Below are 12,558 nucleotides of genomic sequence, written 5' to 3'. Positions count from 1 at the left end.
GTAATGAGTCTTTGCATAATCTCTTTTATGATCCAATGTATTAAGTTGCATTGAGACTATGTATGTCAGAATAGAATATTGTTTTTCTTGCATAGTAACTTTATTGATCTAAAACGAATGATTGAGAAATAATCCTATCGATAATCCGATTGGTGCCTTAATAGCTCCTGTTGTCTCCGTTATTAGGTTTCAGTCTTTCTGTACTTACAGTGGCCGTCAAAACTGGTCGCATGTTTTCATATTTTGCCTATACGCACTATCTTCTTCTTCATTCCTTAGTCTATAGCAATGAAATATAGTTCATTCGAAAGAGCAAACTCTGGACAATTATATGGTAACACAGACATCACAGTAGAGCCAGTATACTGGTAGTAATTGGCACTTAAAGTCCGACGGTACATGCGACCAGTTTTGACGGCATTAATAAGTCAACATTTTTACACGCTTTATTTAAAAAAATTAATATTTAGTCCAACGACCTTTTGCTTTAATAACTGCAGCACACCTTTTCGGCATACTTTCGATGTATTTTTGGCATTCTTCTTTGGAAATGGCATACCAGGTCTGACCTATACGCTCCCATAGCTCATGCATACTAGTTGGTGGTGCCTCATAGCTATGAAATAGCTCTCTCTTTAAATGAGCCCACATATGCTCTATGGGATTTAGGTCTGGTGATTGAGGAGGCCATTCCAATGCTTCAAATGGCTGCTGGTCAATCCATTCTTTCACTACCTTCGATGTATGCTTCGGATCATTGTCCTGCTGAAACACCATTTTGGAGGAATCCAAGCCATAACTTTCCATTGTCTTGAGTAAGTCATCTTTTAAGACCTCAAGATAGCCTTCGCTATTCATACGATGACCTACATCAACTATCCACCCAACTCCTTCCCATGTAATGCAGCTCCAGACCATGATATTGCCGCCTCCATGCTTGACGGTTTGCTGTACATGTCGCGAGTTCAATTCCTCATGGGGTAGTTTCCATGCATAAGCCTTTCCGTCGGATGCAAAACGATTTACTTTAGTCTCATCAGAGAATATGACCCGTTTCCAGTCATCCACAGTCCAATGTTGGTGCGATTTGGCCCACTGAAGGCGTTTCACGATGTTTTGGCTGCGTAGCAAAGGTTTTTGAGGCTTGACAAACGCTATAAAGCCAGCTTTTTTAAGAACGCGGCGTACGGTACTGTCACTTACTGACATTCCAAATTCTTCTTTTAGAGCTTTTTGGATCTCTACAGCATTATTTTTTCTTCCTAAGGTGACTAATCTCCGGATGTAGTTCACCATGCGTTGGCTAATTAGAGATGGGCGACCACCTTCATCAACATTTCCACTCATCTTAAGAGATGAGCGGTACTTCTGAACAGTGGTACGACTAACACCAACTTGTTTTGCTATTTTGCTGTTTGACTTCTTGGATCTCAGCAATGAGTAGATGTTGTTTGCTTTGTCATTTGAAATTGCACGCATGTCGGATCTGCAATGGTATAATGTCTTAATGGAGTGCTGCAATTTAACAAAAAAACACTTACATGTAAATAATATTACGATGAAAGAAGAAAGAGAAGAAAAAAATATGAAAAAATTGCAATTAAGCCACATTTTTGTGACTATATTATGTTACTTACAAACGCCGTCAAAACTGGTCGCATGTACCGTCGGACTTTAAGTGCCAATTACTACCAGTATACTGGCTCTACTGTGATGTCTGTGTTACCATATAATTGTCCAGAGTTTGCTCTTTCGAATGAACTATATTTCATTGCTATAGACTAAGGAATGAAGAAGAAGATAGTGCGTATAGGCAAAATATGAAAACATGCGACCAGTTTTGACGGCCACTGTATTTAGTAACCGAGTTTACTCAAACCCAATAACCATTCAGGAACAAAATACAAGTGCCGTCTTAAACAACGATTCCATGGATGACTATTTATAAATGCAACACTAGTAGCTTAGAACAACGATTTATAATATAATTATACAAGATAAGATTCCATGGAACAAGATATGATGACAATGCCCCAATCCAGAATGAAACATCAAGAAAGAACCAATTGATTTAACTCAATCGTCCCCATGAATTATCATTCAAAAGAATATAAATATCCCACCTAAATCCTGATTGAAAAAAGGACAACTTTAACTTGGATATAATCAAGAATAAAAAGTATCTCAAAGTAATTATCGTTTTGGTGCTTTTTTATTTCTTTTTATCTCCGTCTATTACAAACATTCTATTAAAACAGCAAATTCTAGTAGAAAAAGAAAGACATTATTTGGCAATGAACAATCTACTAAAGGTAAAAAAAGAACAAGAGCTTCTAAAAAGTAAAAATTGCTCTTTAAGATTTTAAATGGTGCATATACTATCAAAAGTTGGAGATCTTTTCCCTTCAATTATCATTTTTATCCTTAGAAACAAAGGTTTTTGAGATAATAAGGTTTTAACGATGCCAACAATAGTTTAACTAGAAGCACATTATATATTACATTGGATACAAATTTATATTAATAATTTGTATGTTATTTTATTTTGGTTTTTTTTCTTTTTTACGGTTTATCATGTTATTTTATTGTATTTCAACAATCATCTAGTGTATCTTGTGGAATTACATCTTCGCATTAAATTTAATGCTGGCCAGGGATGGTGATCAATCCATTGATCGATTACACTGAAACTTGACTTAGAATAATTCATGCTAATAATCGAAACCCTCGTTTAACAAGATACAATATATATATAACTGCTGATTGCATACAATAAAAGAATAACTTTTTATCTCGTTTAATTTTGGGAATAATCTGATAAATCAGCGACTTTCGAGATTAGTAATGTGCTCTTGTAATCTCTTAATTTCAGGCAAGATGTTGGCATGTTCTTGAACTTGAGCTTTTATTTTTTCAAACTCTTGAAAAAACAAAGGTAAGAGCTGTTCATAAGTTGTTGAACTGACATTTACAGGGGAATTGACCCCTGTTCCATGTAATTGTGAATTCGACATGTCGAAATGTCAATGGTGAATAATTATCGTAGAGAGCTGAAATTTGGCGTATTAATAGAATAAAATACGGCGAATATAATGGTAAAAAAAAGTAAAGATGGATCGTTTCTTGTTGTCGAGATATTGACGATAGAACACTGCAAATAACTGGAGAAAGTAAGCGTTCAGTTTTAGAATAATTGAAGGCAAACACGCCAAAGATCATGCAAACACACGATATTTTATGGATGTTTTAAACGTTTTTCGCGGCAGTGCAGTTAACGTTTAGTATTCATTAAGAGAGCAAGTGGAAGTCATTTAGCATTCTTTTACTAGAGCAGTCGACACGTTTTACTCAATACTTGCCAACGTTTGGGCAACGAATCATAATTTTTAAAGCATTTCTTTATTTGTCCTTTTGTTCTTTTATCGACCGCTCATATTGCCTTATATACTTCTTTATCGACCGCTCATATTTCCTTATATACTTCTTTAACAACCACGCACATTGCTTATATACTTCTTTATTAACCATTCATATTGCAATAAATATTGTTTTATATATACAAAAAAATAGGGATTTGTTTTATAAAAATAGCTTTTTTTTTATTTAAATAAAATAATAATAATATACAGTATTTCTTTGCTCGTAGCGTTTTAAAAGTTTACTTGACTTACCTAATGTCATCACGATAGCATCATCTAATCTAAAAATACATCGATTAATTTCGTGGGACTCAAAAAGTTCTCACAAGAAAAAAAAAAAAAAAGCCGAGCACAAGAATGCAAATGTAATAGACGAAGATAAAAAGAAATAAAAAAGCACCAAAACGATAATTACTTTGAGATACTTTTTATTCTTGATTATATCCAAGTTAAAGTTGTCCTTTTTTCAATCAGGATTTAGGTGGGATATTTATATTCTTTTGAATGATAATTCATGGGGACGATTGAGTTAAATCAATTGGTTCTTTCTTGATGTTTCATTCTGGATTGGGGCATTGTCATCATATCTTGTTCCATGGAATCTTATCTTGTATAATTATATTATAAATCGTTGTTCTAAGCTACTAGTGTTGCATTTATAAATAGTCATCCATGGAATCGTTGTTTAAGACGGCACTTGTATTTTGTTCCTGAATGGTTATTGGGTTTGAGTAAACTCGGTTACTAAATAAGTACAGAAAGACTGAAACCTAATAACGGAGACAACAGGAGCTATTAAGGCACCAATCGGATTATCGATAGGATTATTTCTCAATCATTCGTTTAGATCAATAAAGTTACTATGCAAGAAAAACAATATTCTATTCTGACACACATAGTCTCAATGCAACTTAATACATTGGATCATAAAAGAGATTATGCAAAGACTCATTACTATAACAAGTTGGTATTATATATGCAAGACATTCATTACTCTTTATGATATAATTCATCGTCAGATCTTTATGATTCAACTATGCTAGTGTTGGAGATGTTTGGTTTATAGCATAATTTATTATTTTATTATGTCTACCTATAACAGCAAAGACACAAAGATTCAAGGACTTGAGCAATCAAAGCAAAAGAAAAGATATCAGTACTTAAGAACCAAAGCAAAACCAGGAAAAAGATAGAAAGAGGCCAAAGCAAAGCAGCATTCATCTATAATTATTGGCTATCGTGTATACATAGTAAAAGTAATAGTACCTTTTTTTAGATAGACCATGGGAAAAAAACTAGTTAAGCATTATCAACAAGTAAAAAAGAAGCAGCATGTATCTATAATAACTATTAGCTATGAAGGATATGTAGTAAAAATAATATCACCTTACTTTAGATGAACCAGGAAAAAAAGAAAAAAGAAAAAAAAAACACGCCATCCATGCTTGTACCAACAAGTAAAAGAAGAAACAACTGTAGTCTTGAGAAAGAGACTTTATAAAGACCATTTAAACCATAAAGAAAGCAGGCAATACGATTTTACTAAAGTAAAAGTACTATTAGAGCAGGAACAGAATATATATAATATTAAGAATTTACCTTTTATAAAAAAGAGAAGAAGAAGAAAAAAGAGAGAAGTGCTTTTTTTGTAGCCTTATTTTCACCAATGTTACACTTATTCACTGTCTATCCATGTTAGAAATCAAAAACACTTACTTTTCATGTAGTTTATATTTAATTATGTCTCAAAAGATAACTTATACATTGTTTGAACAAGTTTTATTACTTGAGTGCAATATCTTTAACATGGAGAGTATTCTTTTTTTCTTTTTTTTTTTATTTTAGGTTAAAAAAAATTCGGTCTTAACGGACTACAGCAGTAAAACAGCTTTTTTTTCCCCTGGTTTTGTTTCATGGAATACACTAGATGCTCAAGGTACAAAAGATAAAAAAGAAAGCTCAAGTTCTGGTCAAATGTAAGTTTATAAAAAAAAATAATAGCAACCAAGTCTAATGTTGGTTTCTTTTTTTTTCTTACATTAGGAATTCCTAATGGGACACATTCGGATGACGAACATGAACCTCATGAGCAAAGTTGTTCTTTCCAATACGATAAAACTATAAGAATAATAGACTTATATTGTTGCTTGTTACTGAAAAGTTATTTTTGGTAAAGAAAGTTGCCATTGCTCACATCTCTAATGACTAATGGCTAATGGCTAATGGCAAATTACACCCATGTGCAAACATAAAGTAAGTAATGAACTAGTATAAGCTTAAAAAACATACAGTAGGTGGAAAAATGGTCCGGATGTTTTTAGAATATTCACAAATATTACCGTAGCTTTACCAAATCTCAATCAAATGAAACGAAACAAACATTATTTTGAAGCGAAAACATTACTTTATTTTTAGTAAAAATTTGGTACGTCACACAACATTTCAAAGGGAGCCACAAGAGATCAAACATTTGAGCAACATCCGGACCATTTTTCCGGGTGTCCCTTAATATCTGTTAGTAGTCCGTATATCCCCCTTTTGCTTGAATAACAGCTTTGATTCTATCCGGCATACTGTCTATATACTTTCTACAATCATCTTTTGTAAAGGTCGCCCATTGTTCTTCAATTCGATCCCATAGTTCATGAACGCCTTTAGCTCTGCTTTCATACGCACTTAATTTTAACTTCAGGTGGTGCCAAATGTGTTCAATTGGTTTTAGATCGGGGCTCTGAGCAAGCCAACTATAAATAGACTTGCTATCGAAGTTGCTTTCTTCAAATCAAACTTTTGCAACCTTTGACGTATGTTTTGGATCGTTATCCTGCTGGAAGTAAATGGTTTTAGGATCATAATTGTAGTAATTTAGAGTGTCCATTAGCGTTGTATCCAATATATGTACATAATCCTCTTTCTTCATTGTTCCATCATAAATACGACAAGCATACCCAGGACCATTGTATGTAATACAACCCCACATCATAACGCTGCCTCCACCTCCTTTTACTGTCAAATCAAGATGGTGGAATCGGAGCTTGTCATCTGGTCTCTTCCGGTAGTATTTCACACCGTCCGATCCCCAAACGTTTATCTTAGTCTCGTCAGAGAATACCATACAACACCAATCATCTTTTGTCTAATCCTTGTGGTCATTGGCCCATGTAAGTCGCTTTTTCATATGAATAGCCTCTAAAAACGGCTTGTGCTTCTTGATACGGGCCTGGAATCCTATTGATTTTAAAAGTTTTAAGCAAGCAGAGTAGCCAATTACGCATCCAATATCACATAAATATCGTTGTACATCCTTCCCGGTCTTTAATTTACCTGTTATGACTGACCGTCTGATGTAGGGCTTGGTAGTAGCAGTAATTTCGGACTTACGGCCTGATTTAATGGTCCTCATGTTTGAAAACCATCTTCGCTTATAGCCATTGATGATGCTTTTTTTGACGCCAGGCACTCGTTCTATGATTGATGAGTAACGGTGACCAGATTTGAGTAAGGACTTGATGTTATTTTGTACATCCAAAGGCAAAGAGCGAACCATGTTTATATAAAACAGCAATAATAACGGAAGAAGACGAACGTATGCTAAATCAGCAAAAAAAATGTAGATATTTATATTTTTTTTTATTATTAATATGAATCTAATGTATTATTAATTATCTGAAACGGAAGAGATGACTTCTGAGTCAGCGGCATTGAACAATCTTGGTAATTAAAATCTTATGAGGCACCCGGAAAAATGGTCCGGATGTTGCTCAAATGTTTGATCTCTTGTGGCTCCCTTTGAAATGTTGTGTGACGTACCAAATTTTTACTAAAAATAAAGTAATGTTTTCGCTTCAAAATAATGTTTGTTTCGTTTCATTTGATTGAGATTTGGTAAAGCTACGGTAATATTTGTGAATATTCTAAAAACATCCGGACCATTTTTCCACCTACTGTATATTCTTTTATATTATTTGTCATAAAAAATAATAAAGCAATCTATTTACTTGATAAACAAAAGTGTTTTGTATGTATTTGTTAATTATAACTGCCTTGTAACAAAATGTTAGCAGAGCTTCTTTATTTTTTATTCTTTTAGAATATACACGTATTCTTTTTTTATAATGTAAAAGTAGTTTGCATTTCTATGAAGTGTACTTGTTGTTAGATGATTGTTTTCATTTGAACAATGAACCTTCTATAGCTATACTCTTTTCTTTTCTTTTTTTTTAACTTCGTCTTTTTTTTTAACTTCGTCTTTTTTTTTAACTTCGTCTTTTTTTTTAACTTCGTCTTTTTTTACCAGGTCATTTTTTTCCCAAACACGACTATTTTATTACGTTTTGTAACACGTTTGTAATGATCTAAGCTAAAAATCACAAACCACCTTCCTAATATGTATTCTTCTAAACAAAATAATCGCAAATTGCTTTTGATTTCCGCATTTTGCCCTCAAAAATAAAAAAAGAAGACATTGGTCTTTCAACAGTAGAGGGGAACAGGCTTACCAAAAAAAGATCATCTGTAAAAAAAACAGACACTTTTTTAAAACATGAATAACTTTATAAATACTTACCCTACAAAAAAAACAAAAATATTGTTAAATTTCTTTATTTTTTTCGCACCTGAATCTTTTTTCAAAATTCGAAAATGACCAATACAGCGAACGTTAACTTTTTTCATTTAATCAAAGACGTCACAAACGTTGATTTTTAGATGCAACAACTGACTGTAGATGTTGACAATCACCAATTATTTCCAGTGGAACACTGGAAATTATCGTGCAAACTCTGCGAACCGTTCATTGTTAACTATATGCTTTTCTGTTCAGCAATATCAAAATCTGTGATTGAATGCGTATTTATGCCGACGACGATATCAGCCATACTTTACAGACCTATAATTCTATTATTTATTCTACGTCTTGCTAATGCAGATACTGACGGGAGTGATAATTCAGAGTTCTAAGTAGATTTAATCCTTACTGTGCGAGGACGTCTATCTTGGTAGCTGCTTTTCATAGTCTTTTCTACGTCAGAAAAAAATTGGGGACCAATGATACTTTTCAAATCAATGCTTTATTTGTCTTTTTGTTCTTTATAAACCACTCATATTGCCTTATAGACTTCTTTATCGACCACTCATATTGCTTTATATACTTCTTTATGAACCACTTATATTGCTTTATATACACAAAAAAATAGGGATTTGGTTTATAAAAAATAGCTTTTTTTTTATTTAAATAAAATAATAATAACAATATACAGTATTTCTTTGCTTGTAGTGTTTTAAAAGTTTACTCGACTTACCTAATGTCATCAAAATAGCATCATCTAATCTAAAAATACATCGATTAATCTCGTGGAACTCAAAAAGTTTTCACAAAAAAAAAAGCCAAGCCAAGCTCAAGGATGCAAAGACACAAGGATTCAAGGACGCAATGACTTGGGCACTCAAAGCAAAAGAAAAGACATCAGTACTTAAAACCCGAAGCGAGCACAGAAAAAAAAAAAGATAGAAAGAGGCCAAAGCAAAGCAGCATTCATCTATAACAGTTATTAGCGATCGCGTATATATAGAAGTAATAGTACTTTTCTTTAGATAGACCAGAAGAAGACTAGCTAAGCTTATACCAACAAATAACGAAAAGGGAAGCAGCATGCATCTATAATAATTATTAGCTATTGAGTACATGAAGTAGAAGTAATAACACCTTACTTTAGATGAACCAGGTAAAGAAAAGACAGAAAAAAATAACACCAGCCAAGCTTATACCAGCAAGTAAAAGAAGAAGCAACGATAATCCCGGGAAAGAGACTTTGTAAAGACCATTTAAAACATTAAGAAAGCAGGCAATACGATTTTACTAAAGTAAAAGTACTATTAGAACAGGAATGGAATATATATAATATTAAGAATTTACCTTTTATAAAAAAGAGAAGAAGAAGAAGAAGAAGAAAGAGAGAAGTGCTTTTTTTGTAGTCTTATTTTCACCAATGTTACACTTATTCACTGTCTATCCATGTTAGAAATCAAAAACACTTACTTTTCATGTAGTTTATATTTAATTATATCCCAAAAGATAACTTATACATTGTTTGAACAAGTTTTATTACTTGAGTGTAATATCTTTAACATGGAGAGTATTCTTTTTTCTTTTTTTATTTTAGGTAAAAAAAAAAAAACAAAAAAAAGTCGGTATCTTAACGAACTACAGCAGTAGAACAGCTTTTTTTTTCTCCCTGGTTTTGTTTCATGAAATACAATAGATTCCAAAGGTACAAAAGATAAAAAAGAAAGCACAAGTTCTGGTCAAATGTAAGTTTATAAAAAAAAATAATAACAACCAAGTCTAATGTCGGTTTCTTTTTTTTTCTTACATTAGGAATTCCTAATGGGACACATTCGGATGACGAACATGAACCTCATGAGCAAAGTTGTTCTTTCCAACTTAAAGAAACTATAAGAATATTAAACTTACATTGTTGTTTATTGCTGAAAAGTTCTTTTTGGTAAAGAAAGTTGTCATTGCTAACATCTCTAATGACTAATGGCTAATGGCTAATGGCAAATTACACCCATGTGCAAACATAAAGTAAGTAATGAACTAGTATAAGCTTAAAAAACATATATTCTATTATATTATCCGTTATAAAAAACAATAAAGCCATCCATTTATTTGATAAACAAAAACGTTTTGTATGTATTTGTTAATTATAACTGCCTTGTAACAAAATGTTAGCAGAGATTCTTTATTTTCTTATTCTTTTTAAAATACACGCGTATTCTTTTGTTATAATATAAAGACATTTGCATTTCTATAAAGTATATTTGTTGTTATATTATTGTTTTCATTTGAACAATGAACTTTCTATTGCTATACTCTTTTTTTTTTTTTTTTACTTAATCGGCTGAAGGAAAAGATACGATGCAAAAAGATTCCGGGCCAGGTATTTGTACTACGTGAGATCCAAATATAGCAATTAATGCGCCCGAATTTTCCGGATCGAATGGTGTAACTTTTATGGCCGTTACACGTAAACTCAGCTCGTGAATCGCATTACAACGGAAAAAAGCTACCTTTGGCGGACTAAAAAAGAGCGATTGCGTGCCCGTTATTTGTTACACATAGTCATCCGTTACCTCATATGATGCAAATAATTTTTCCGCTTTCAATGGTGGTATTTTTGAAGGTGTCACTGTATTACCTGACGAGCTACAGGCCTTCAAAGACGAAAAAATTACCTGGCTCACCGTCAACGGTGGTTACGGTGTGATAGCGGACCGGATACTACCCGTATTTAAAACCTATACACAACTGTCGATGCATTTGATGATTCTGCACCCTATAGTCACAAAACGAGCTTCAGTAGCCTTGCTTAAAGCTATAGTCGGGTGTATTAATATGTGAATATAACAACGACATGCACACAAACAATGAAATCTACACTGCTAGTAGTAGCTACCGAGTTGTAACCACGAGTGCTAATTTCCGAGTTGTAACCACGAGTGCTAATTTCCGAGTTGTAACCATGAGTGCTAATTTCCGAGTTGTAACCATGTGCATATTTGAGTATTTAATATGTGAAACATCGTGTTTAATTGCTGGTCAAATATCTATATAAAGTGACATACCTTTTTTCTTCCTTTTTTTTTCGTCTTTATTTTATTTACTTAATATGCCTCGTTTCAACTCATCTGCTTCTGTTCATTCAAACAACGGTGCCACTCCTCGTAGAGGAGGTCGAGTATCTGGTCAAGTAGTTTCAAGCTACAGGTCTTATCTTCCTCCTGCTGGTGACCGTGTTCTTGAAGCGCAAATAATTGTTAGTCCTGAAAGAGCATGGGAGTAAGTTAATTATAATAAAAAACATTACATTGCGATAGTAGGATTTTTTTTTCTTACTAACTCTTTACCTTTGTTTGTAGTCATCTTTTATCCGTAAACAACGCTTTTCATAGAACTAATGTATGTGGCATTGATGGCTGTCGAAGAATTTGCACTTTAAGAAATCGTGTCGACAGTGGAAGACTGACGTACTATTGTGCTGGTGGTCTTGAGATTGATGAAAATGGTGCTACTATTGGTCATGCTGGCAGAAAATCACGCGCTTGTACGTATAATTCGGTGTTCTACAATCGTAAATGCTTGACCAATTACACTCTTTCGGTGATGTATGACTATTTGAAGGACTCAAGCATCACCAATATTTGCAACTCTCATGGCATGAGCCGTCCTGCTGTGACTTCATTGGCAAATGATCTTCGTTTAATGATGCTCAGTGATTATAATGCCCATAATCGACAAGAGGAGCATAAGCTAGGCTCTAACGTAAGGTGTCACCATATACAAATAGATGAGTCTAAGTTTGGCAAGCGAAAAAACCATCGTGGTCATCGTGTAGAAGGCATCTGGGTCTTTGGTATGGTTGAATGCTTGGTCCCAGTCAATGAAGCAGATCGATTTTACACTTACACTGATCATCGAACTGGCGAACAAGAGCTAAGACCTAGGTATGAAGCAGGGCGCAAATTCTTTTGCACCGTCCCTAATCGGACAGCGGCAACACTCTTGCCCATCATTTATGATAACTGCCAGCGTGGGTCAACCATTAGATCTGATGGATGGAGAGCATATTCCGGTCTGCACCCTAGGGAAGAGCGTGACGAACATACTGGCGAGATACTTGACAACACAAGCGCCTACAATGATGGCAACTTCTTCTTTGCTAGACATCAGGTTGTCAACCATTCCTTAGACTTTGCCACGGTAGATCAAGTCCAAGGTAACCAAGGCTCATTTTCTGGTTTGCCCATATCGGGAAAAATTCATACCAACATGATTGAAAGTATGTGGGCTCCTCTAAAAGCATTTATCAAGCCTCGTAATCGAACCAAAGAGAACTGTTACAAGCGCATCCTGGAGTACCTTTGGCGATGCGAAAATTTTGACAGTGCCGCCTTTGTCCTTTTGGCCGTGTCGTTTCTGATGCCCTTATCGCTTCCTTTTCAGATCACAACATCGCTGGGGCTGTAACCCCGTTCGCCAAAGCCGCTGTTTGTAATTCAGCATGGAAGCACACTTCAAAAGCCACTACGTAACGTCGACGCCATCAACTCCAGTGCAAACAGCGCATTCATGCTCATG

General features: G+C 34.2%; 4 protein-coding genes across 4 annotated transcripts; 2 read left to right on the top strand and 2 right to left on the bottom strand.

Moving 5' to 3' along the window:
• Positions 1 to 704: 704 nt before the first annotated feature.
• Positions 705 to 815, top strand: RO3G_17368 (uncharacterized protein; the record flags this gene model as incomplete). Its single annotated transcript, XM_067671952.1, has 1 exon — positions 705 to 815. One exon carries the CDS (start codon positions 705 to 707, stop codon positions 813 to 815), a length of 111 nt encoding a protein of 36 aa, XP_067528053.1.
• A 2,007-nt stretch (positions 816 to 2,822) lies between these two features.
• Positions 2,823 to 3,014, bottom strand: RO3G_17367 (uncharacterized protein; the record flags this gene model as incomplete). Its single annotated transcript, XM_067671951.1, has 2 exons — positions 2,823 to 2,942; positions 2,973 to 3,014. The coding sequence occupies 2 exons, from the start codon at positions 3,012 to 3,014 to the stop codon at positions 2,823 to 2,825; spliced, it is 162 nt and encodes a 53-aa protein (XP_067528052.1).
• A 3,541-nt stretch (positions 3,015 to 6,555) lies between these two features.
• On the bottom strand, positions 6,556 to 6,966 carry RO3G_17366 (uncharacterized protein; the record flags this gene model as incomplete). The annotated part of the gene is made up of 2 exons (XM_067671950.1): positions 6,556 to 6,647; positions 6,744 to 6,966. The coding sequence occupies 2 exons, from the start codon at positions 6,964 to 6,966 to the stop codon at positions 6,556 to 6,558; spliced, it is 315 nt and encodes a 104-aa protein (XP_067528051.1).
• A 4,123-nt stretch (positions 6,967 to 11,089) lies between these two features.
• On the top strand, positions 11,090 to 12,447 carry RO3G_17365 (uncharacterized protein; the record flags this gene model as incomplete). Its single annotated transcript, XM_067671949.1, has 3 exons — positions 11,090 to 11,259; positions 11,373 to 11,924; positions 12,066 to 12,447. The coding sequence occupies 3 exons, from the start codon at positions 11,090 to 11,092 to the stop codon at positions 12,445 to 12,447; spliced, it is 1,104 nt and encodes a 367-aa protein (XP_067528050.1).
• Positions 12,448 to 12,558: the final 111 nt, after the last annotated feature.

Source organism: Rhizopus delemar, genomic scaffold (genome assembly GCF_000149305.1).
Source record: "Rhizopus delemar RA 99-880 supercont3.46 genomic scaffold, whole genome shotgun sequence".
Taxonomy (NCBI): Eukaryota; Fungi; Mucoromycota; class Mucoromycetes; order Mucorales; family Rhizopodaceae; genus Rhizopus; species Rhizopus delemar.
The sequence above is the reverse complement of the archived record's forward strand: the minus strand, read 5'-3'. Positions and strand labels throughout refer to the sequence as shown.